Below are 26,586 nucleotides of genomic sequence, written 5' to 3'. Positions count from 1 at the left end.
TCCTCCACCCCCCGGCCATTCACAAAGCGCAGCGCTCTTTGCACATGCGCAGTATAGAATCGACTATGAAGCCACGAGGCTTCACTGACAGTTACCCTTAGAAGGAATGGGGACAGCAGGACCCGTGAGGGGTTTGAAAAATCAACTGGGGTAACGACATTGTGGAATCCCTGGACAGGTAAGTGTCCTAATATTAAAATTCAGCAGCTTCAGTATTTGTAGCTGCTGACTTATAATATTATCGTGGGGGTGCTGGAGCTCCGCTTTAAAGTAAACCTGTGCTCTAACTATGTTGAAAAAAGTATTCTGATCAAGCAGTAAAACTAATTGAAAGCACCTCATTCACCTCTGTAGATATGAGCTTTGTAGAGGATTTCATCTTCAAAGTTCACAAAGTTCACAAAGAGGCAGAGAAATCATTTCCATTTACTTTCTTTTGCATCAGCATATTGGCAGCCTGCAAGCCCTCCAATGTAAATACACAGTCAGTCTTTCGATGCTGATATAAATTGGCTGAACCCCAACTTTGGAGTCTTTGCTGTCTTTGAGAATTCATTACTTAACAGTATAAGCACTTGGAGAGGTCAGGGATAGCTTTTTTTAAAGTTTTTGTTCTACTGCCCATATAATATGACATAATATAAGAATATGTAATAGTTTGTATTACATTTATATATTTTTTCTGTCTTTGTGCTTCGAAAGCGGTATTTTTGTTATGATATTCTGATCGTGTGTACAGGGCTTAATCCGCCTAAACCCAAAAGTAGTTAAATGTAACAATGTAAATTAAACAGTGTGTGTTTAGTATTACCTTAAAGCCCCTTGGCATCCCATCAACACCCCACCACCCCCCTGAATTGTAACTTCACTGACTAATTGAAATATATTAATTTTGAAAAGAAATGCATCACAGTATTGCAAGAAGTGTCACATATGCCAGTAAATCTCACCCGAAACATCCAGGGAAATAGTATCTTGAGTATCTTCAATTCCAAACAGCACTTCACATCGGTAAACACCTGCATCACTGGCACGGAGCTTAACCATCGTTAATGATGCATCACCAATGTCTTCTGGGTGGCTGGGCACAGACACTCTGCCCCTATAATTTTGGCCAATTTTGATACCACCACTTTGGGCAACTAAAACTGTCGTTTCCTTTGGGTCTTTTCCATCTCGGCTTTTCTCAATTCTGGTCCATTTTATCCTCAAAAATTCATTTGTAATGTTGTAGCTTGGTGGTAATGTAGGTATTGTTGAGAAATAGCATGGTAACGTCACTCTTCCTGACAAAGTTCCCTTGACTGGTGGACTCTTTTCCAACTTAACTGAAAGGAAAAAAACAAATATTTAATTTGTTAAATCTCAAATGTTTCTTGATAAATAAAGAAGTTCCTTCTGTACAGTTATGATAGGTAGTGGAATAAAACCATTTTTTCACAATGTTTTTTGATGATGACATGCAAAGTACAGTAATCATCCTAGTTCATTATACTGTATTGTATGTAGGACATTTTCCTTTGGTAGGTTTCTATGGGTTCTGGTACACCATCATAGCACCCTATGCTGGCTCATTAAAGTGGACCTTTACCCTCTGCAAATTCTCTCCTTTCTACCCCCCATTCCCTTCTCTACACAACTAGCGCAGTAATTTTTTTTTAACAAAAAGTGCATCCCTGCCCCCCCCCCCATGCAAATGATATGTACAGTACTTGCTGGGCCTCCTGGGAGGCTGAGATTCGAACCATGTATGGGCAGGCTGAATGTACCCAAGTCGATCAATCAACTTGGGTTCAACCAGTCTGTTGGATTTTACATGCTATTACCACTAGCCGCTGGTATATCCACTAGCAATAATCACTGTCTATACCCGGCGGGGATGGCTTTGCCTGTCCCCCTCCAGGAAAATACAATGGCTTGGAGGGAGGGATCCCCCTGTCAACACTGTCTGTGGTTGCAGGAAAGAAATTCCCTCCGTGTATGGCTGACCTTAAGCCTCGTACACACCAAACTGAGCTCAGGTCGGAGTCACTGTACTAACAATCAGATGTTAGTACAGTTAACTCCCCTGTTGTTTTCTAACAGGGGGAACCCCCCCATGGCTGCCATACACACGGGCCAAATTTTCTATTGTACTGGTTGATGCCGGCCAACATTCGACCCATGTGTACCAGGCTTTAGTCTCACCACCCAGTTAGCAGGGGTATAGAAAAACAATGGGGGTTAGGGTGCTAAGTGCTAAAGAAATCATATCTGACAGGCTGTCCAGGAATCACATGATGTTCAGATGTAATTTATTCATTAGGTGAGTGTGCAAATATAAACTTCATTGTTGGGCATGCCTCAAGTTGCCATCCTTATGTGGACATTGTCAGAGTTTGAAGCACTTGACATGCTTTAGTTGCAGGTATTGGAATAAATACTACTAATATTGCTGTAGGTTTTTTTTGTCTGTTTTTTTTTTTTTTTTCCTTTTTTTTATCACAGCATTGCTGGCCTTTTCTTTCTCAGAATTAACATTGTAACATTTCTATTTCAGTGATTCCCATCATCAGGTCCCACTAACAGTCATTGGGGACAGCTCTGACATGAGGAAGCAAAGCCCTGCTCCAACAAAGATGGCTGCCCTCACACAGAAACACAATGCAGAATATGATGTGGTAAGTCAGTAATGGGGAAAAATCAGCTGCAGGGAGACCATAGACAATACCGTAGTTCCTATAGTAACTTGTTCAAATATTACATGTTCATATTCTTCTACACATTTATCCCTAGTATGTATGCATCCAGAATCATCCATTCCGCATGTATAAAAAGACCTGGGATTCATTATTTTACAACTGTGCATGAACAAATTACATCACACTTGTCTGGAATGTATAGGAAGTAAGGAAGAGCTGCCAAGAGATTTGGATAATGGTTTAACTACTTTGCTCTGCATAATTGCATGAAGCAATAATCCCCATTGTCATCTACCAAAATCATTGTGAAAATGATTTCCTATATAGCCCCAGGACCCAGAGTAGTCCTGAAGGAGAACAATGATACTAGCAATACTTCTAGCAAACATTCTGTCCTTTTCCAGCTGAAACTTGTGTCTACAAGGCTTTCTAATAGACTGTGCAACTAGATCCAGATGTGAAGCTGCTATCCTTAGGCGAACCCTTTATATATTTCATGTAATCATTTCATACTTCAGAAAGGAGATCACCATAGCAGCATCTTAGGTGAAATTTCTGAGGTACATTAAAATAAAATATTGTTGTTTTCTTTTTAACAGGCTAAAATTATTATTTCACTTAGGGCTTGTGTCTGGTGGTGTAGGGGGGTGTGCGTGCCGCCGAAACGCAGCTCTCACAGTGATTGGCAGCCGCGATCCGCCGATTGTTCACAGGAGACACGGAGTAGCGATGTGTCTATGTAAACAAGGCACACCGTTGGTCTGTCAGTGAGGAAAAGAGAGATCTTCTGTTTCAGCTGAGCTGAAACACGATCACTGTTTTCCTCCAGTGTATCTGTCCCCCATACAGTTAGAAAGCACCTCTTTAGGACACATTTAACCCCTTGATCTCCCCCTAGTGTCAACCCCTCCCCTGCCAATGTCATTTATACAGGGATAAGCGCATTTTTTTTTAGCACTGATCACTGTATTGGTGTCACTGGTCCCAAAAAAGTGTCACTTAGAGTGAGATTTGTCCACCACAATGTCGCAGTCCCGCTAAAAATCGCAGATTGCCGCCATTACTAGTAAAAAAATAACATAAAAATAAAAATGCCATAAATCTAACCCATAGTTTGTAGATGCAATAACTTTTGCGCAGAGCAATCAATAAACGCTTATTGGGATTTTTTTTTACCAAAAGTATGTAGCAGAATACATATTGACCTAAACTGATGAAGAAATTAGATTTTTTAAATGTTTTTATTTGGAATGTTTTAAAGCAGAAAGTAAGGAATTTTGTTTTTTATTCAAAATTGCTGCTTTTTTTTTTTTTTTTATAGCGCAAAAAATAACAACCGCAGAGGTGATCAAATACCACCAAAAGAAAGCTCTATTCTTGGGAAAAAAAGGACATCAATTTTATTTTGGTACAGAGTCCCACGATCGCGCAATTGTCAGTTAAAGCAATGCAGCACCGGTCAGGAAGTGGGTAAAACCTTCCGGGCCTTAAGTGGGTAAAGGAAAGCACCACTTTGCTATGTGGTTGCGGCCCTGATCTGTATGTAAGTGGGACGGAGAATCCTGTTATTCATCAGACTCCCAATTCGGAGATCATGTTACATGCAGTGTATACTACGAAACTATGTTCTCTAATGGAGAAGGAGGGAGCAGGTTGCCATGGGGCAATTGCAGCTTCAAAGAATACTCAGAGCTATTAATTCCCTCAGCGTTACAGGTTCAGCTGTAGGAAGAGGACAGGACACTGCACAGAGGATTATAGTTTGGCAAAACGTCAGGATTACGCTTGGTTGGCAATTGCATTTTTAAAACACATGTATACAGTAACAAAGTGTTGCTTCACCCTGCTTGAGCAAAGGAAATCTTGCCACTCTTGCTTAACCCCATGCCACTGGCCATCATGCTTCCAGGGGCCAGGTGCAAGGAAAGTAATAAGAGAGCAAATCGATACCAGAGGAACTAAAATTGGCCATAGACAGAGTGAAATTCGGCCAGTTTTGCAGAGACCAGCTGAATTTTGTGTGGCTGTCCCTGTTTGACAGAAGTCCTTCCTTAGATTGACTTCTGTTGAACAGACAAGTTGTAGAACTTTTGTTTATTAGCGGCTGCAGCCAGTCCGCTGTTTTTATCATCTATGGCCATCTTTAAGCAGCCCATAGATGACTTGATTATCTTTCCCTCCATAACGGGTTAAAGTGGGAGTAAATTCCCTTGCTTGATTTCTACCTATAGGTAAGCCTATAATAAGGCTTACCTATAGGTACAGTAAATATCTCCTAAACATGCAGAGTTTAGGAGACATTTATTGCGAAAGCCTTCAGGTGACGTCACTGGCACATGTGCATGCATGTTCGGTGCCGTAAACAGCGTATCCCACGCACATGAGTGGGAGTGACGTTGTCCGATCAAAGGACCAGAGCCCACCAACCCAGAAGAAAGACCAGGTGAAGAAGGAAGTCCAGTCAGCTGTGACAGTACACTGCTGGAGGGCTTTGCTTTAGGGTAAGTTTCAGTGCGACAATGAGATGCATACTAGAACATTATAACTTTGCCTTGCAGGTTTAAAAAAAAAAAAATGGCGGTTAACTACTGCTTTAAACACATGGGTGCTCAACCTGTGGCCCTCCAGCTGTTGCAGAACTACATATCCCATGAGGCATTGCAAGGCTGACAGTTATAAGCATGACTCCCAAAGGCAGAGGCATGATTGGACTTGTAGCTCTGCAACAGCTAAAGAGCCACCGGTTGAGCACCAATAGGTTAAAGGAAAGAAAATCACTTGATTCCCCTATCAACACCATCAGTGTTGATGGGGAATGCGTTGTGTTTTGCTGACAGGGGGGAGCAGAAAGCCTTCCCAGCTGGCAGAACACAATGATTACTGCTAGCGGCTATAGCCACCGGCAGGAATCGAATGTAAAAAATCTGACAGGCTGACATCCATTAATGGATTGACGTGGGTACAATCAGCCTGCCCATACATGGATTGAATTTCTGTCAGTTCCTGCTGAACCGGACGAATTTTCGATCCATGTATGGCCAGCTTAAGTCCTTGCTCTCATAATTAGTGAGGGTGGGTATAATTGTCTCCTATATATTTGTAAATATCTGCTATAGTCAAAGATATAAACCCTAGTTCTACACAACCAGGATCCCAGTACTCCTTCTATGTTTGCATTTGCAATAAAGCCATCCGCCTAACCTAGTACATCTGCTTTTGATTCCACAGCACAATTAATGATGTAACATCTTTCAAAAAATGTGAAGACAGATCAGAGGGACTTGCTAGCAAAACCCACAATTTTATGTTCATATTACAGCTCTATTGTTGAGTGGCCGAGCCTCAAAGAAAATGTTACAATAACGTTTCCACAACAAAAGATACACATACAGTATGTAATATAATGATTGTAATTACTATTCTTTTTCGCTCTAATAATTAAAGGCAAACAGCTAAATAAACAAGTTAACAAATTCAGAATATCCAGCATTCCCAAACGTCAAAATTTGGCGCATTGCACAGCAGTTGAATGAAACAGCTGGAGAGCCACCACAAAATTTGTTGAGTCCTTGATATCTATCAAATGCTCTGACAAATTATTTTGCTGAATTTTCTTATATAAGTTGAAGCTAAATTCTACTGGTGTATGACTAGCTTAAAGTGGTTGCAAACCCTTTCATACACCCAGTGATGTGACTAACCGAGGGTGATGCATAGAGATGAAACAAATCCTCATACAAACTGTAAGTTGTAGCTGTTTATCTGCAGCCCTCTCTTCTCTATATTCTCTTTTCAAAGTGCAGAATTGACAAACCTTGTCTGAGCAGTCGTCAGAAAACAGGGGTGGAAAGCTGAATTTACACTCTGCAGAGCTCAGTGGGGAGAGCAGAGAGCTGATTCGAGGGAAGGGACACCCCCCCCCCCCCCCCATTGACACTTAGTGCTCTGGTTTGAGACAAGTCCAGACTATAGAGGGATCTGCTTTGCTCATATTTCATGTCTGAGATTTACAACCACTTTAAGTTATCCTCCTGTACAGTTATTTTTCCCTCTTAGATTGTAAGCCCTAAAAAGCAGGGTCCTCTGATTCCTCCTGTGTTGAATTGTATTTTAACCAAACTGTTGGCGCTACATAAATCCTGTAGAATAATAATAATAATCTTTCAGTACTTTTTGATATTTTCTCAAATTAATCATGCCATTCATCTGGATATTTTTTAAAGAGCAGTGGAAGAAAAACACAGTAAGGATTAGAGATAACCAAAGGCATCTGTACAAATCTTGTTTCTGCCAAGGCATTTATTCACTGGCTCACTTGATAGTCCAAGTCTTGCTTTGGGCTGATATAAAAAAATTGCAATTTCTGAATCTCCACAATTCCTGTACTGTTTTTTCTTGCCTGAACAATGCTACTACTAAAGCCTTACTTTCATTGGTCAAATGTTGCAAAAGTTCATATGATTCACAAGTTCATATGATGCATATGTTTTTAAAAGTTTTTCTGTCAGGACGTATGACAGTTCATATGATAGTTCAGTCAGTTATTAAAAATGTGAACAATTATTGTTCTGGAGAGATACAAATAATGCCAAACCAGATAAATAATTATTGTTTGTCAGTTTTTAATAAGCTGTACTGATTTTCAGTGCAAGTAAAGCCCCGTACACCCGGGCCAAATGTTGGGTGACATCAGCCGGTTCAATAAAAACTGGCTGACAATTGGTCCGTGTGTAAGGCATTCAGTCTGACAGAAGCTGGCCGTGTGGTCGGCTTCTGTCAAAGGAGCATGCTGGGAAAACCAGCAGGCGACCGACTCCCGATCAGCGTTGTCAGTTCATGGCAGAGAGCACTAACTTTCAGAAAGCTGCTGCAACCAATCTCCATGTTTAAAATATCATTATTTGGTGCCAAAGAAACCCATGCCAGAATACTTCAGTCAATGCTCTTAGTCATTGGCTAAGAGCGCTGATCGGGAGTCAGTCAGCTACTGGTTTTCCAGCATGCTCATCCAACAGCAGCTGTCCAAAGGGCCGGCTTCTGTAGGATTGGCTGCCATACACACAGGCCGAATATTGGCGGGTTATTATTAAACCAGCCGTTGTCGCCCGGCATTTGGCCTGTGTGTACTAGGCTTTAGTCTGCATGTACCAAAGATTTATCGAAAGCAATTCTTGCTCCTGCAGAGTGCCCTTGCAGAGATAAGCAATAGCACTACATGATGCATGGAGAACCTACGGTAAGCAAAAGTCAAGCCATTGTTTACAACAGGGGTCTCTAAACTATGGCATTCCAGTTGTTCAAGAACTACATATCCCATCATGCCTAGTCATGTCTGTAAATGTCAGAGTTTTACAATGCCTCATGGGACGTGTAGTTCCACAACAGATGGAGGGCTGTAGTTTGAAGATCCCTGGTTTAGAACAACAATTGGGTTGCTTTTTCATTATTTCTGTGAATTAAAAATGAAACCTGAATATTTGCTGTGCACCATAGCTCTGATTTGTTCCCATTTTCACATGCAGCAAACCTATATAAGTGTATGTCAGGTGACAAGAGAAGTTCTTCAAGTAGGTGTATTCTTATTTAGTGCCCAATTACCCTCTCCAGTGGTCCCAAACTACTCCTGCACAGTACTCCAATCAGCAGTGATGCTCAAGGAGCATGAGCATTGTTGATTGGAGTACTGTGGAGGGGATGTGTCAGACAGCTGGAAACCCGGACCACTGCACTTAGTTTACAGCAGCAGTTTGGCTCTCCAGTGTACTGCAGATACAGAGCGGATTCCTACATTAAAAAAAAAAACACACTGTAAAAAAAAAAGAAGAAAATACACATAAAATATATTCGTTATTAGTGCAGCTTTAACGTAACTCTGCAAACTGTCATTCAATGAGATTGGATTTGTCACATTTCTAGATTAGGTACAGTAGATAAGTTATAACCTGACAACTGACTGACTTGACTTTTTCTTTCCTTTCCTTGTTCCCATTTACTTCTACTTTTGCAAACTGAAATCTGATTGGTTGCTGAGGTTTGCTACATTTTGCCATTCTCTATTGCTCTTCCGTATGCTTTACTGAATAAGTACAACAGTATAAACAGTTCAAAGGATAGGACTTTCATAAAATAATTAATAGAAATACATAGGAGGTATGCTGTTAAACAACAACTTCTACCATAGGGAAGGGGAAAATATAATTATTTGTCACATGCTAAAATTTAAGTAATAATATTATTCTGTCTTTTCACAACTATGAGTAATGGAATAGAATTGTTGTACCTACATTAATTAAAACAAGTACAACATCTCCCCTAGTAGTTGGAGATTATTAATTATCATGACATCCTCATAAATATTCATGATCATGAAATAACTGGACATACTCTTTGGGATTTCAGCAATTCAGGTTTTACATTTGACCGATAATCACGCTCAGAAGGAATAAACTGAGATTTGTGTATGATGACTAAAGGAAAGTGACAAAGGATTATATGATAGATAGGAATTTAGCAGATTAGAAAATACATGTTTGCTTGATATTGATTATATTTCCATTTTTTTTTTTTAAAGCAAGCCCAATGAACAAAAGAATCATTCTACAGCAGTCATTCCCAACCAGGGTTTAGTGGAACCCTTGGGTTCCTCCAAAAAATGGTAGAGATTCCTTGAGCTATGGCTGATTAACCTCCTATTTGATGGTGCCAGGATAGTTCTAGAATCAACACTACTTGGAAAAGTCAACAGCAGGACACCAATGATCTATTTAGCTGTCTGTAAGGGTGGCATTCTGACCACCACTGCAAGGAGGCCTTTCCTCCTACCTATCATCAATGCATAGTGGCTTTTTTCCCATTGGCCCCAAATGAACTGGTTTTAGTAAGGGTTCCCCTAGACCTGAACATTTTTCTAGGGCTTATTCTTGGGTAAAAGGGTTGAGAATTGCTGGTCCACAGTACCAATGCCTCAACCATGGAAAATCACTGATACCATTTGCAAGATTGACCCAGTAGATAACCTGATATTGGACTCTTTATGACACATCATATAGTAAAGAATATATTTACCCTTAGCTCACTTTTACCACTAGAGAAGGCCTAAAACAGTTTTAAAGGCAATCTTTTAAATTAAAATAATAAACATGTTATACTCATCTGCTCTGTGCAATGGTATTGCACAGAGCAGCCCCGAACCTCCTCTATTGGCGTCCCCTGCCAGTGATCTTGGCTACTCCTCTTCTGTGTCCCCATATCAAGCGCTTGCCATGGGGCAGACGTGCAGGTTCGATCCAGAGGCGGGCTGTGTGCGTCTATTGACATGCACAATGCATTTTGGCCCCGCCCCCCACACTCTCTGCTCACAGGATTTGACTGACTGCAACAGGAGCCAATGGTTCCTCTGCTCTAAGCCAAGCTTGTGAGAGCATGGAGAGAGGGGAGAAGACCAGCAGATGGTCACAGCTCTGGATCAATACAAGTAAGTATTTGGACGGGGGAAGAGCACAGCAAGTGGCATTAAGGTTAAAAACGTTTTACCTTTAGAACCAATTTAAAGAATGATATACACGCCTTTACTTTTTTTTTTTTAGTAAATACTTAGTAACCAAACTCATACATAAAGCTAAACTTTTAAAACCAACATTACAGTAACAAAGAGAAACCACAAAAGGAAACATTTGTTCTCAATTATTATCATTAGCAATCTGCAAAGCTCCCCCCTATAATTTAACCATCCCGCCAAATTTTTAAGCAAAATGGAATAAGTTTAACTTAACAGAAACAAGTTTTAAGTCTCATTTTAGTGTTTGAAGCACGTTGGCAGCAAAATCCTGCTATTGTTAGATAAAGCTGATGAAATACTAAATTCTTTTTAAATGAGTGGGCTGTTTTTTTTTTTTTTCCTAACAAACCCAGCTTATAAATCATTTTTCAGTCTGCTAGAGAGGCTGTTAGAATTTCCCAGGCATTAATGGCACTTACTGGCAAAGTAGATGGCTTAATAGAACTTCCCTAGAGACTGCAAATAACTGTTGTTAGGGGCTGTAGAAATAGCTAAACTTATTTCCATAAAAAGTAACATATGGACCTGTGATATCTGTGTGGAGTGGATCAAGTGAGCACAAAAGGCTTCATTAAGTGCTTAATGGTGTCATTCCATAATCACAATATCACACATTGACAAGAGGGAAATAGCTGTCAAACTGTCACTCCATTGTATAACATGACCCCAGTCAAAACACTCAGGCACAATCAACATCTTCCATGTTAACGGGAACATATGCCTGACTGTAAAACCGGATGTATCACTTTTCGGATACAATTATATTGTCTTCGGCCACGGAGATGTTATTCTGATGTTAATGTAATGAACATTTCCTAGGACTACAGCAGTCCTATATTTTTTATGGTATTGCACAAAAACAAAATGAAATTGTTGTAATAAATACATTATGTGAAATACTCTTTGGCAGTTTTCAAATGTAGACTAAAAACTGACACCAATCAGTGTAGTTAATTGTGTAAGTCGTCAAATGCACCCATTTCATAAGTAAAATGTGCTGCTATCTTTTCCGGGTAGACAGATCCTTGAATTTAAAGTGCAAGAGTTCTTTTAAAGTGTATACTAAGTTTTTTTTAGTTGGTTTTGGATAGAATGGGGGAGAGTTAGAACCCTTGTTAAATTTTTTATTGCTGAGTAAATCATGAACTGAAGCAGCACTCCATGATATTAAAATCTAGATGTACACAAAGCCAATGCATTTCAGGAGCGAAAACCTCGCTCCCAAAACTCATTGACATTGTGGACACTTTCCTCTAAATTTTACATTAGAATAAAATTGTATCTGGAATAATCTTAAGATGCAGTGTTTCCTTTCCAGATTTACTCATCTCTATCGCAATCCAAGGTGTTTGTGAAAATTCTTTTGCCGGCACAAAGCCACCAGACCAATATTCAGGCACTCTATATCAACTCTACCTCCATTTCATTGAACAACAATAAGAACAAGCTAGGCTTCCAGTGCCACATATCTACTCCGCCAGGTTTTTATTGATGTCTGTATCCCTGTTGGGGAGATTCCCCTTCTCTGTTTTCCTGGGGATTATTGTTTCTAGTGGAGAAAGTAATAAGAAATCAAAAAGAAATGAGTTGTAACAGGAAGAAGAGGGGAAATCTTCCAATGGAGAAAACTCTTCTGTGGACAGCTGTCTAAGGGGGGATTTTCCCAAGAGTTTGAAAGATCTTCCCTAACCTCTGCTGTGTCTCATGAACTGAAGAGTAAAGGAAAATCTCCCCAAAGTTAAACAGACAAAAAACCCTGACATGGCATTTTAGCCAGTCTTTACCCTCTCCAAAACTAAAACTTTTCAACTTTAAAAAAGTTTGGGCTTTTGGTTCACTTTAAAGTGTTCTTTTATCTGTCTTTAGTGTCAAATAGCAAAGTAGACATTACCTAAAAGTGGATTTGTGAGTGAAATGGAAAGCCGCAAATGCAAGTTCTTTTGAGAGAAGGGCATGATGAAGAAGGAACCCTAGGAAAGTAGGAGTTTGTGCGATGGTGACCCCGCCCATGCACCCATGCGTCGCCCCTGTCACATTAAGTATTACACTGTGTCACTGGGGAAAGGCACTTGCAGTGTCCCCCTGTGTAGTTCCCCAAGGTTCCTGGTTTGATGGGGCAAGACCTTTCCCCAAGTGGGGCACTCCCTGCTCATCCTCTGCATCCAGCCCAGTACAGCCCTCCCCGTCTTGCTCAGCCCTGCTCAATCGTGCATGTGCACACTAGATGGGGAGAAGCCAGGCCACACTCAGAGCTGTAGGGTGAAAGTGGTGTATACCACTCAGAGGGCCCGATCAGGGTCGAGTCTAGTTCGGCCCTCTGAGTTTCCTCTTTTACATGTAAGCCCACTGCTTTCAGCTGGCAACTCAGAATGAAGCGGCAGAAGCTAGTGGGGGGGGGGGGGGGGGGTGCAAGTCAGCTTTTGCATCGTGGCCCACAAGCTTTAAGCTATGCCTCCGGCTGATATCAAATGGAAATCTAGCACATACACTCTTTGCATTTAAAAAAATACTCTTAAAGATGCATAAATTAATGCAAAGCATTTATTTGTGTCATGTATATCTGCCTAAAGTTCAGATTTAAGTTATATCCATGTAAGGTGTTCTAAACATAAAATAAACATGACAAATTTCTATTAGCTACCCCATGACCCTATGACCTGTGCTACCTCATGTCCTTTAGCTTTATGTGTAAGTTTCCCTATCCAATTCTTAGGGCTAAGACCATCTGCAGCAACCTTCAATGCACCATGTTCCTTATAAATTCTGCATTACGCCACAGCGGTCATGGCTCACATGTCCGACTAATATCTGCTCTGTTTAATCAAGAAATCCTTTTCACACTCATATTTATAGTACTGTGAAAATTAGAAACGACGCCAGTAATGTGTTCTTTCTGGAAATCGTTCAATTTCCCCAGCTAAGCATACAACAGTTCACTATTTTGGAATAATTGGGAATTGAATTTTCACACTTCAGAATGTAACAATTTGTCATTTGCAGTTTGGGAGAGAGAGTACATCCAACAGGAACAGAACTGGGGTTTGGCCATGTAGGTAATAAATAGTGCCGGAACAAAAGCCTCAGTGTTTTCACCAGATGGATTGTGGCGAAGGCTACGATACTATAAGGAGAAGGATGTTAAACAGGCATTAGGTGCTGAGGGATCAATTACTTGATGTAGACTCTCTATAAATCATTGAAAACCAAGCTAATTGAAATTCCATCTGCACACATCATCTTAACTTTATGACCATTAACTAGTCCTAGAAAGACACAGCCTAAGCTGCTACTGTGAGGATTAACTCGGCCGCTACTTCCACGAGCTCTGCTTTAAAGTTCTACTAATAAAGCTCAGACATGGTATTAGTAACCTTCAATTTAACAGAAAACATGCTTGCTGGGACCATTTATTTATTCATTGAAATACTTGTAAAATAAAGGGTTTAGGCAAAATGCAGTGCCACTACAACTTCCAGCAGGCTTTGCCAAACTAGTGGGTTAGTGGGTGGTCTTTTTATTCTACAGGAGTATCACAAAAGATGTGTTTTTTTACTTATTGGTATGATATCAGACTGTCTGATGACTGTATTGCCTAATTAACAACCCATAATATACAAATAAAAAATTTTAGGTATCAGAAGCCCTAAGTAAGGTAAAACCTTTGGTTACCCCCAACCCTTTGATTGACATTAATAAGAATTGCAATAGAAGAATTTCCAACCTATTGTATAGTTCTAACTGCCTACAAGCTATCCTCTCTTATGAAGTGACAGGCAGGTCCACAGTTTTGATTAATTGTGCTATTCTCTAGTTACTGCAGGAGCTTATTGGTAGTGACTGGACCCCATAACGTCCATCAGGTCCTAGGCTCTTGCCTTGGTTGATATTGCTGAAAGTGGACTGGTAGCAACAGAATAGTCGATATTGCACTTTTTCTAAAGTTACAAACTTAGGGCGTGTCAATCTGATCCTGGCTTAATCAAGTTTCGACAGCCCTTGAACATGCATGCAGCCAGTAAAGTCTGAAAAGTCTGAACTTCCTTTCTTGGTGAGGTCTGAAAGCCAAGATAAGGATGAAAGCACTGGAGCATGCACAAGTGAGCAATAGCAGCTCCAATAATCCTAACTTTTTCTAAATGACTGTTAAAGCATATGACAGAGGCATTAGTGCATTCCTCAGTTTAAAACATAAGCAAATGAATAAAATTATAAATAATGATCATCTGCTTCCCTTTAATGTGAATGGTTAGTATGCGAAGAAGTAATTTTATACAACTAAAGGCAGGCCATAGATAATACAATTTTTTTTCCTGCAACCACGGGGGGAGCCGTCCTTGCCAGGAAAACTCAGTGATTATTGCTAGCAGCTATAGAAACTGGTAATCATCGCATCCTAAAGATCCAACTTGCTGGTTGTACCCAAGTGGATCGCTGGATCCACTTGGGTACAATCAGCCTGCCCATACATGGTTCAAATCTCAGCTAGTTTTTTCTGAACCAGCCGAGATTCGAACCGTCTAAAGCCAGCTTAAGAGTTCTTTAATAGCTCTAGCTAGAGTATATGACACATATAGAACAGCACTTTCCAAGGAGCACCTTGGATTTTTCCCATGTCAAAGCTGAGTGAACAAAGGAAAGCATTAATGTCTAGAGTGTGGGGATGAAAATGGTTCTTCACTAATGACTCCTGGGATATTGACACCTGCCACAAATGAAGTGGAGTAGGAAATCCAAGACCATAAACAGCCCCCTTGTTTAAAAAAGATAGCAACTGAAAGATAAGACACTCTTGATAGAGAACAGGCAGATTATGACTAACACACTGGGACAAGCTTAGTGGGAGGAAAGCTATTAAGCAATAAAAAGATCCATACTTGCACATGCTTAACAATGCCTTTGAATGAGCAATTACTTCAGTCTATTAGGCTTATATTGAAAAGCCACTGAACAGGCCAAATAAGATTTGTTGTGCAGCATAAATATATTTAAGCCAAAATCCATAGAAAAAGAACACAATTACACTTAGAACCAAAAAACGTGTCCCTTGAGAACATTTAATCAGCGTATATGTCAAAGTTTGTGTGCATATGTCCTGAAGTCGTTTTTGACTGACAGGTTGGAAATGGATAAGTAAAAGTCTGAGGGACTGGGTATGTCCAAAACACAGGTCAAAAAAGCAATTTACAAAATATATTCTATTATAATTATAGTTGTTTTAAACAGTGCCATGACCTCCTACTGCCAATATTCTACTTGTATATTGCCTGTATACTCTTCTCTGTATTCAGTGTATTCAATGCAATTCACATTCCTTGACATTAACCAGACATCTGATAGAGATTACCAATAATAGGACCACCTGGAACAATGCTAATGGTGTACAGCGCTATTATCATGTCTGTGAAAGAGAGATCAGGCTAACATGTAGAACCAGTCTTGCCAGGGATTTTTATCATTTAATGATGCTGAGAAAAATACTGCATAGTATGCAATACCCATAGATGCCTTTTAAAAGTATACTGTATATTTTTCTTGTCTGGGACCCACTGATATAAAAACCCTTTCCTAAAGATGGCATGTGTAGTAACTATGTGCTCCATTATAATTGTGAACAACTTTATTGTTTTTTTTTTTTGCCTTCCTCTGAATCAACTGTTGGTATATGATGTGTATATGGAGCTTTTCCATTTGTGTGTGCATGTTTTTTTTCTGTGGGTTGAACTGGATGGATTTGTGTCTTTTTTTAACCAGACTAACTCTCTAATTATGTAGCTATGTAACAGACCTAAAAGATGGAACAGGGACACTTATGGTAAGTATGTGTACCTGGGTCAATAAGGTGATAATGCCACAAACCATATATTACCTGGCTGGGTAAGTCACTTACCAGGCCAAGTAATAAATTTTTTGGGGCATAATTATTAAATCTTATAACAGTAAAGTAACAGTCAGTGTGGCCATTAACAAGTTTTGACCATCCTTTTCACAAGAGGAATTGCATTAATTACAACAATCATCTTTCCTAAGGACTGAGCTCTATTTAAATATTGCCAACAAAATGCCATTGCTTTGAATTATCTCCACTGCAAGACTAATGAGTGCCTCTATACCTGTTTTGGATTTGTATGGATTTATCTCACAGAGCATGCTGGCTTCCCTTTGCTCTTTATACAGTATGTACATACATATGGGCTTTTTGTGACACCTCTGATCAAAATGCAGTGCTTAGATTGTGTCAAATGTGAACTGTACCTTAAAAAAACTATCCACAGTGTCTTAGCAGAGCATTGTTCACATCCATGAGAAAAACTATGCAAAGTATCTCCATGGCTGTAAGGTCCATGGCAGTGCCACACGGCTGGAAAAAGTTCCCATGCTCTCAACATGCTGTTGAAAACTTTCAACAGTGTGTTGTTTTAATTAACAGACCCAATGCTGACTTGGGACTAATAGAATTGTAAGTTATTATTTTAAAACAATGAGCTGTTGAAATTACTTGAAAGCACTTTTACATCTTTTTCCATACAAAACCCTCAACATTATGAAGAATATGTGTATCCATTCTTATTTAACAGAACGAGGGTGCGTAACTCACCGCACCATAGCCAATTGGTCTAAAACATAACCACATATTGGACTTATATATAAAGAAGTGTGTAGAAAATATATGTTATTCCACTAAACGGGGAACACCTCAAAGGAGAAAATGAGAGAATCCACAGTGGTCACTTGTCTGTTGCAGGCAGCATCCATGAACAAAGAAGCTACTTCCACAAGGCTAGTACTATCTCCTTAGCTGATCTTGCTCTTATTTACTCCCCCAATCTCTATAGATTGATTTAGTTAAAGATTACACTGGTATGTCACTCATGGAGGTCACACTAAAGCCTGGTAAACTGAGGGAGCCGCTATACTAACCATGCAAGCTTAGTGCAGTGATTTCCCCTGCCAAGCTGTTGTGTTCTGACAGGGGGATGCCCCCCACCAGAACTTTGCTATTGGCTGAGAGCACTGATCAGGAATTGGTCGGCTGCTGGTTTTCCAGCATGCACGTCCGACAGACCGACATACACATGGGCATAATGTCGGCCGTTATTTTTTGTACCGGTAAATGTCTCCCAATGTTCTGCCCATTTCTGTTCGTTGTACTCTGAGCCGACCTAGGTGGTCTCACTTCACTATTATATTCAAGGTCTTTTGCAATGCTCTAGAGTTTCTGACAAGTTCCCTTGAGGAGTTCCCCTTTTAGTGGAATAAGATATATTTTCTACACAATTTTTTGGCAAACTTTTTTGCCTGATTTGGTTTCTAGATACTAAGGCATTCTTGGTTGATATGTATATACATGCCCACCCCTTTTTCTACATTGTAATGACGGGCAACATAGATAACTAAGAAAAAGTAGGGCAACTTCCTATTGTATTACAAGAGCAGTTTTTTTTCCTGGTGCAGACTTCCTCAGTTATGATATATTATTATTTTTTATTATTATTATTATTATTAATACAGGTACTTCTACTGTATAGCGTGGTCAATTTACGCTTTTCATATATATTTTTTACATTCACACCAGTCCCTATCCTCAAGGTGCTTACATTCTAAGGTCCTTAATTCACATTTATACATACACATACTAGGGCAAATGTAGACAGGAGCCAGTTAACCTACCAGCATGTCTTTGGAGTGTGGGAGGAAACCCAGGCAGGCACAGGGAGAACATGCAAACTCCATGCAGGTAGTGCCATGGTTGGGAGATTTAAGAGGAGTAATGCACAAACAGTAGTCCTATTTTTTTTTCCATATGTGCCTGACTGTTAGAAGAACATTAACCTATAGCATTTGGGCAGGGTTTTTTTTAAAGAATGAGAGAAGGATAATATTTCTTAAAATTTCCTTATACATTCTTCTTTAAAATGCACCTTTCAGTAACTTTACAATGAATACAACTCTGATAAGGCAATATATATATAAAGATTATTATTTTCAAAAAATGATTCATAATTTATCATTAAAAGCAGCTGGTGGCTGGATGACGTTGCCTCTCCCCAGTGATCAGACAACAAGATTGTAAAGCATGCCATACATGTATATATTTCTTCTCACAGGCTGAACAAAAGATTCCTCCATCCAGGCTAACATTGAGGATAGACTAATCCCCCCAGCTGGGCTCTTGTATTCTGACAGAAAGTGCTCCTGACTAATAAACAGAGTAAGGGTAAACTAATGCGCAAAACCAAATATAAAAAATGGGTAAAAGGAGAAGCAGCCAACATATATAAGTGTTCCCACACAGCAAAAAATAAAATATAAATATAAACGTATGTGGCGCTAACGAACCTATTCAATCCAAATCAGTAAATCTTCAATAATAAATGCTAAATGTGCAACTCCAATCACAAGGCGGTGATAATCAAGGCAATGAAAAAGCTTAAAAGTGCAAACTAAAGTAAAAAATACACACACAATAATAACTTCAAAGTACAAGCATAAAATAAATGACCAATGGATATCCTGAAAAAAATTGATAATATAAAACTGCAGGTGAATCTATGATTCACAGTAATGATAAGGTGCAATATCTATCAAAATTAATGGAACGAATATCTTCAGAATAATTCATATGTGAAGAAAGTGCAAAGTGCAAAAAACAATCAATGTGCAAAAAGTCCACTTCTCAAATTCCCCATCCGCAGTGATGCAATAAGCAACGAAAAAAATGTGGGACAAATTCTTCCAAACAGTTCATATATGAAGAAAGTGCAGAGCGCAAAAAATGATTGATGTGCAAAAGGAAGAACTGATGTCCGCTTCATCCAATCCCCATCTGCGGTGCGCCACCTGTTCCCCTAGCCTCCCACCTCTAGCTGCGGCCCCTACGGGCCAAGTCGGAGGGATTCAGATCAACCAGAGATGATGACTTTCCACGAGATGATCGGCCTTCTCGTATTCAGCAAACACCTTCGATCTCCAGACTCAGTAGTGAGGGCCTGGTGATCCTGGTATACAGGCCTTTTCTGATGTAGGGTGACAACGCTCTGTCCCTGACTCCAGATGAGCCTCTCGGATTGTTACCCTGTGACTCAAATGGTTGTTTCAACAAACTTTATGCAGCAATGAACCACAGTTGTCTCCATCAGGGAACCTGCCACTTGCAGAGAACAGGCGAAAAATGCTATACAAGAACACAAGCTTGCTGCAAGTTCTTTCTGTAGATGCTGTGCTGGAAACAGCTAAGTGCTCCTGACTGTCAGAATACCCAAACAGTACCTGAATCTGATTGAATGCAAGACTGTTCGAACAGTCTCCTTTGACAAAAGTTGATTGAACAATTGACTTTTAACAAACAGAGAGGTGCTGGCAGGCTCATACAGTGCTTCAGTTTTGGCCGAGTCAGCAGGAATCAGTCGATCGAGCAGTATATGCCCAGCTTATCTTTCTAGCAAGTAACAAGTTGAGAGGTTTCAACAGTGGGCTTATCTGTGTCAGAGATTTGTGAATGCAACAGCACAGGCAACAGGATTTACATGACTGTTGTGTTACATTTACATGATGTCATCTCTGAGACTGCTGAATTACTAAAGCGGTTGAGAATCATTATTTAATACACTGAGTGAAGATTCACTTAAGTTCTTCAATCATGTAAAAAGCATATTCCTGTTTATTAATTATACCATGAGTGAAGATTCTCAACTCCTTTAGAACCATTATCTTAGTCCAGTAAGTAGACGGTGACCCTGGATGATGCCAAAACAAACATGACTCCATCCTTCTGGAAAGAGAAGGGGCTGAAGTTACAGTCAGGGGAGTATTGTGATCTACATATTACCTGGCATCCTTTAACTTAACTTAAAACATATATATATATATATATATATATATATATATATATGATGCTAAGTTCAATTTAAAGACTTTGTACTCTCTCTTACCATGCTTTCATTCTGATTAATAATATTTCTTTTTTCTGCAATGTATTAATTTGTTTTAAGTTAAAACCACTAATTATTAAAAAAAAATCTTTGATATGTACCATTTTCTACTCCCTGTCCCAATATGTAGGTCATGTTTAATCCTTATGTCCTACTGTGAGTTTAATGAAGGGTAGAAAAATATAAAGCAGCTAACATAAGAATTATATTTCTGCTACCTTTTTGCTTACACAATCCTTTTTTTTCCTCCAGATAACAAGAGATTTCTTTCCACCTGGCACGAACATGAAAAGTTTCTATAATTGGCATCTTTCAAGCCATGGAATAGTTTACTAATTGTCCATTTTCATAGAATAATTACATTTTAATCTTGTTCCATTTGTCACACTAGATCATAATTACTGTATAAGCCATAGTGAAAATATAAAGCATTCTGGGAAAATAAAGCTGAACATCTTAAAATCCTGGAGACCGGTGACCTCAGCTGTAGCCTTAGAGGTATTTCTCAGCTGTAGCTGCAAAATTCTGCATGTTAGCATGAATTAATGGACATACTGCCAAAATACTTACACGAGGATTAAAACATGACTGAAGTTGTTTAACAAGCCAAAGAGCTATGCCCCAAGTGCAGTCACATGTACTATACAATTTAGTAGCAGTAGTAGAGTATTTGTTAGCTACCAATTAATGCAGGAGGTTTGGAGTATAAGCGATACCCTTTTTGGCTGAAGTTGAGCTAAAGACACCTTTTCTCTACAGCTTAAGTTAAATTACTTACCTATAATGAAGTATGCCACATGATGTGCAGGCTGCTGGCTTTTGTAGAAATCTCCACTGCATGGCTGCCCTGTCCTCTTCCTGCTGCTGAACTTTTAGTGCTATGGGGGTTAACAGCTTTAGGTCTTCTGCACCCGAAGCCGATTAAAGAATCAGCTCAGGTAAGGACATTGCTGGATCCCTGGACAGGTAAGTTTCCTTAAATTAAAAATCAGCAGCTACAGTATTTGTAGCTGCTGACTTTTAATTTTTTGGGGGGAGACTGGAGCTCCTCTTTAATTTATCCAATAAAGGGTATCACTTAAACTCCAAATCTTCTGCATTGTACAAAGCTACAATCCAACATCAGAAGACTATTGTTTACATCATAATCAAGATTTTTTAAGGGCCCTTTCACACCAGGTGGACTGTGTTGGGTAGTTATTCCAGCTCAGTCCCACCGCAGGACAAGGCAAAATGCTCCAAATGTCTCCTATGTGTCCAGTTCACACCACCACATTCTGGTGGTGTGCAGGCAGTATGTGCTAGTACGGCCAGCTGTACTTTTTTTCAGAGCAGTGCAGTGCAAAGCAATCCAATACCTCACACCAGGCAGCGGTCAATAGAACTTCATTAAAAATGTCACTATGCGACATTTCAATAAACATTAGTTTTAGAAAAAAGGTGAACAGTGCGATACAATTGTTGCATCGGCACTGCAGTTATCCAGCCAGATCTCAATGCACACCAGCCACTGTTCTGTAATGCAGCAGCTGGTGTGAATGGACTTTAAGGGGTTTTCTTTACCATCTGTGTCCTATAGGAAATGTAGCACCCTCTACCAATGGGTAGGTGCTAGTAATAGGGTTTTTTACTTGGAACTGTCAGCACAGGCAAATTTAGGCAGGCCTATGCTGCAAGCTAGGCCTGTCTGTTTTGATCTGCGGGCTACGACTGGACAGAGTAGCAGTGGGTGTGGCTCTGCTCCAGTTCTGAGGCGTCTCGCTTGCTTCCAGGTAGAATGTTCTGGAAGTGGGGCTGGGCCTAGAGCTGGAGTGGCAGGCAGCTCATGTGGGAGCCCTGACCAATCCCCATCAGGTGCTGGCAGGGGGCGGGCCTCCTATATAAGCTGAGGTAACATGCCACTGGGGGGAGAAGTCGGCTGAGTGAAGTGAGGAATGGAATACTAGGCAGCAGCAAGAGGACACCCCCTCCTGGGGGGTGGGGGCGTACCGATCACAGGAGGAGGCCCAGGGAGAGCTGTGAAGGAACTTTGCCTCTACACGGTCATTGGCATTGTCTTTGTCATCACACGGTCGGTGATAAAGAACTCCTGGAGCAGAGGGGCAAGTGAAGCTGTTGGAACGTATGGTCCCTCATCAAGGACTCAGGGCAGTGAAAGGTCGGTGAGTGTTAGCACAGTGGAGGGCTGGATGTGCCAGGAAGTCTGTGAGGGAACTTTGCTTCTACACGGTCATTAGCAAAGTCTTCCTCATTTACACAGTGAATGATGGGGAATCCTGGAGGAGGAGAGACTGTGGGGATCTGTGTCAAATCGATGTGGCCGGATGGCGCAGGATTTGCAAGTTGGGCTGGCTGGGAACAGTAGTCCACTGTCAGAAGAAATGCTTTTAAACTACTAGGCCTCCGGGGAGAGGTGCTGCAGTCCTCAGGCCTAGTAGCGGCGAGCAACCAGAGCCTGCTTAAGGACTTGTTCAGAGGGAGTCCTTATTGCTCAGTAGAAGAAGATGTGACATGATTTTACCTAAAGATTAATAAGTTTGTGCAGGAGGAAACAAGTTTGTGCAGGAGGAGAAGAAGCTCTAGGACCATCACTTTTACACAGTCAAAAGTGATGTCCTCATCCTTTACACAGTGATGGATGGGGAATTTCTGGAAGGAATAGTCTGTGGGAGTTGAGCAGAGGAGGAGCAACAGTGTGCATAGAGATTCAGGAGGAGAATTACACTCAGTACAGATGTACATAATTTCTTCTGGGTCTAACTTGGGCTAGTGAATGTTATTCTAAAAATATGATGGCAAACAAACTATTCTCTGGGCATCCCATATACCCTTTTCCCAAGTTGTACCCCCCAATAAAACAAAACAAACAAAAAAAAAAAACAACCAGCAGAAGACTGTTCATTGTCTCTGCAAGTGATGTATGAAGTCTGGCAGCGGTGTGAATTATTTTAGTTTGTTACTAGTGGCAACTACACAGCTACAGAAAGATTTCCCTTCACTTCCTGTCCCATAGCCAAAGCAAAAAATGAGACAAAATCCCTTTTGTGAGGGAATCCCTTCTTGTCACCGGGGTCTCCAGAACTAGTGTGCCCATTGGAAGATTTCCCCTCTACTCCTGTTGACAGCCTAAAATTTGGGATTTTCACTCTTGGGGATAATCGTAAACAGGACAAATATAGAGGTAGAATCTCCCTAATGGGGACACAGATAGCAATAAAAATCCCACAGGGGTTCTAGATGCAAGACATTTTTTTACCTTAAAGCATTCCCTGCATTACAGTAAAAAAATGTCTCCATGATTTTAACGCCCCTCACCCCCCTATATACTTATCCAAATCCTATCTTGATCCATAGCAGTGCCCATCTGCAGCAGCACTGGTCTGTGTTCCTCTCCTCACAGGACACAGACACAGGAGCTGGAGCCATTGGCTCCTGCTGTTGACAATCAAATCTTGTGAGGATGGAGAGGGTGGTGAGGCCAAGCCACGCTGTGTTTGCCTATGGACATGTGCCTCTAAAGCAAGTGGCTTGCTATGGGGGCACACACAGAAGACAAGGAGCGCAGAGCACCAGCGGGGCCCCCATTGCACAAAGAAGGTAAGTATACATTTGTTAATTATTTTAGAAAAAAAAGGTTTTACAATAGCTTTAACTAATATGCTAAGCATGATCAGATGCATTCAATCAGTGTACCCTGGCTGCTTTTAGGCTTCTTTGGATGATGATTTTTTTGTCCATGGGTGGCCCAATGTCAAGGCCCAGTTGGGGGTGATCACAGCTAGATTAGAAAAACTGGTCCTGTGCACTATTGTTCTACTGACAATCTGTGCAGCCAACCATCTCCTCCTCCCCCTTCATGGAAGTAGACATGTTTGCTCAGCTTTTTGTGAAACACTCTGGAGCACCTATCCCTGACTGAGCTCCGGCATCCTCTAAAAATGAGCAATTCAAGCTGAAAAAACTAGATCCAGAGAAATAGACAGCTGATGTTAAATGTAGATCTCAAACATTCCCGTAAAAGTTGAGCTTGGCCTCTCATCATCTTGTCCTCCTATTGGGCTACCCATTACAATAATGGAGCAGTAGGAAAGGTCAAGCTCAACTGTTGCAGGCAAAGTTGAGCTTTGAATGTATAGTCAGCTGCTTATATATCTGGATCTAGTGATCAATAGTTTTCACTCAACTTATGCACATGCATTGGGGTAGATTTACTAAAACTGGTGCACTCAGAATCTGGTGCAGCTGTGCATGGTAGCCAATCAGCTTCTAACCTCAGCTTGTGCAATTAAGCTTTGGCAATAAAACCTGTAAGTTGACTGGTTTCTATGGAGAAGTGAGCCTGATTTTGCACTCTCCAGCTTTAGTAAAACAATCCCGTAGTGTCATTATATGCTCAGTCTCGAATTTTCCAGGTACAGTATGCTGACAAATGTGTCTGCTGTCAGATATAACAGTAAAGTTAGTTGTTTTTACTACAGCATGGTGACATCCATTAGCCCAAACAAATCAAAGGTGAAACCCACAAACCCCTACAAAACTTAGTAGAACATTAAACCAATTTGTATGTAAAAAGCCAATAATGTACATTTGGCCAATGCAACTACTGTATATGTTCATGCAATAATTGTTCATCTGCATCGTTGTTTGGTAGGATCTTATTTTTGCCCCATTTCTATGGCTACCTTAAAGCAGAACTAAAGCCACAGATTTAGTGGTTTCCCAAAACAGTTAAATTCAAAGCTTACCATGATTGGCTTCTGCTCTCAACTAAATTGTCAGACCATCAAATGGCTGGTGTTGAAACCGATCACATGTGCAGTTTAATGTTAATTGAATATCAAATAGAGACTAAGATGGCAGCTTTCTAAGCTGTAAATGATAGGAGTGTCTAGTTCCACTTTAATGGTGAACTTTATGGTCTTGACTAATCCTATTGTCCACTGCTACACAACATATTAACATTTCTCCATGTCAGCAGAGCCTAGAAGTTGGATGATGAGAACCTACAAAGAATTTCCCCAGCCAGTTGAGAAGGGGCATGATGGCAGAGACACTTTATACCAAGCTACAAGCCTTTGGTTTGTTGTTTTCCTGGTTTGTATAAATCAGTTGTAATGTAAATCTGCATCTGTTACACTGTATTATGAATATGAACTTATGCAAAAAAACATATCCTTATTATGTGTATTTCATGCATTTGTCTGTTAATGGTCAGCCATTCTTTACAATGGAAGATTCTTAGGGTGGTGCTGTGGATACCGAGAAAGATACATATGCGCTACATCCCATATGTTTAGAACTCATGGAAAAATTGGTACTGGACTTTATAGGCACTGAGATGAAAAATATTAAAAAAATATATAAATTTTATTACAAATAGATTAGAAAAGACAACCAGACAAGCAGTATTATTAAAAAAGACTTTGCCAAGGAAAAGATAGTTACACCTTCACCATGCTGACAGATCCCTTGGGCGGTGGCTGTTGTATTGCAGCCATACACTGATGGTATGTGTTTGCTATCCTTTCTTTGGCTTCTATGCTAATGTTTTGAGCTTATGCTATGAATGTTTTTGACTCTAGGGTTGTTTCTTTCTTTCATAGATCAGTATACATCACTACCCCTTTGCTGCAGTTACCGAGAACCTATCTTTCTCAGAAGCTTTGAATCTCTCATTGTTGTATAGGACTCATAGGCTTTCTATGCCTCTCCTCTATATATTGTATCACATTATGATACTTTTGTAACTGCTGCTGGACTGGGGTTTCTTTCACATTATCCATTGATCTGGGTAAGTTAGAAAATCTTGAGCCATAGTCTTGATAGGAGCTCTATAGCAAGGGTCTCCAGACTATGGCCATCCAGTTGTTCAGGAACTACAATTCCCATCATGCCTAGTCATATCTGTGAATGTCAGGGTTTGCAATGCCTCATGGGATGTGTAGTTCCTCAACAGCTGGGGGGCTGCAGTTTGGAGATCCCTGCTCTATATAAAGCATATGTTTTAAACCTTTTTAGCAATTAACCCTATACATCTCCATCATTGATTATATAGACCAGATATACAGTATCTCACAAAAGTGAGTACATCCCCCACATTTTTGTAAAAATGTTATATCTTTTCATGTGACAACACTGAAAAAATTACACTTTGCTACAATGTAAAGTAGTAAGTGTACAGCTTGTATAACTGTGTAAATTTTCTGACCCCTCAAAATAACTCAACACACAGCCATTCATGTCTAAAGCGCTGGCAACAAAAGTGAGTACACCCCTAAGTTAAAATGTCCAATTTGGCCCCAATTAGCCATTTTCCCTCAGCTGTGTCATGTGACTCATTAGTGTTACAAAATCTCAGGTGTGAATGGGGAGCAGGTGTGTTAAATTTGGTGTTATCATTCTCGCTCTCTCATACTGG

The 26,586-nt window shown here is 40.3% G+C and overlaps 1 protein-coding gene across 2 annotated transcripts in view; it reads right to left on the bottom strand.

Annotated features, from left to right (window-relative positions):
- The window catches only part of VCAN (versican), a 135,837-nt gene that overhangs the window by 97,139 nt on the left and 12,112 nt on the right, over positions 1-26,586 (bottom strand). For both annotated transcript variants that reach the window (XM_073624461.1, XM_073624462.1), the window contains exon 3: positions 951-1,328. In XM_073624461.1, coding sequence (XP_073480562.1) covers positions 951-1,328 — 378 coding nt within the window. The remainder of the gene's footprint in view (positions 1-950; positions 1,329-26,586) is intronic.

The sequence above is a fragment of the Aquarana catesbeiana genome, linkage group LG01 (assembly GCF_042186555.1).
Source record: "Aquarana catesbeiana isolate 2022-GZ linkage group LG01, ASM4218655v1, whole genome shotgun sequence".
In the NCBI taxonomy this organism is placed as follows: domain Eukaryota; kingdom Metazoa; phylum Chordata; class Amphibia; order Anura; family Ranidae; genus Aquarana; species Aquarana catesbeiana.
The sequence above is the reverse complement of the archived record's forward strand: the minus strand, read 5'-3'. Positions and strand labels throughout refer to the sequence as shown.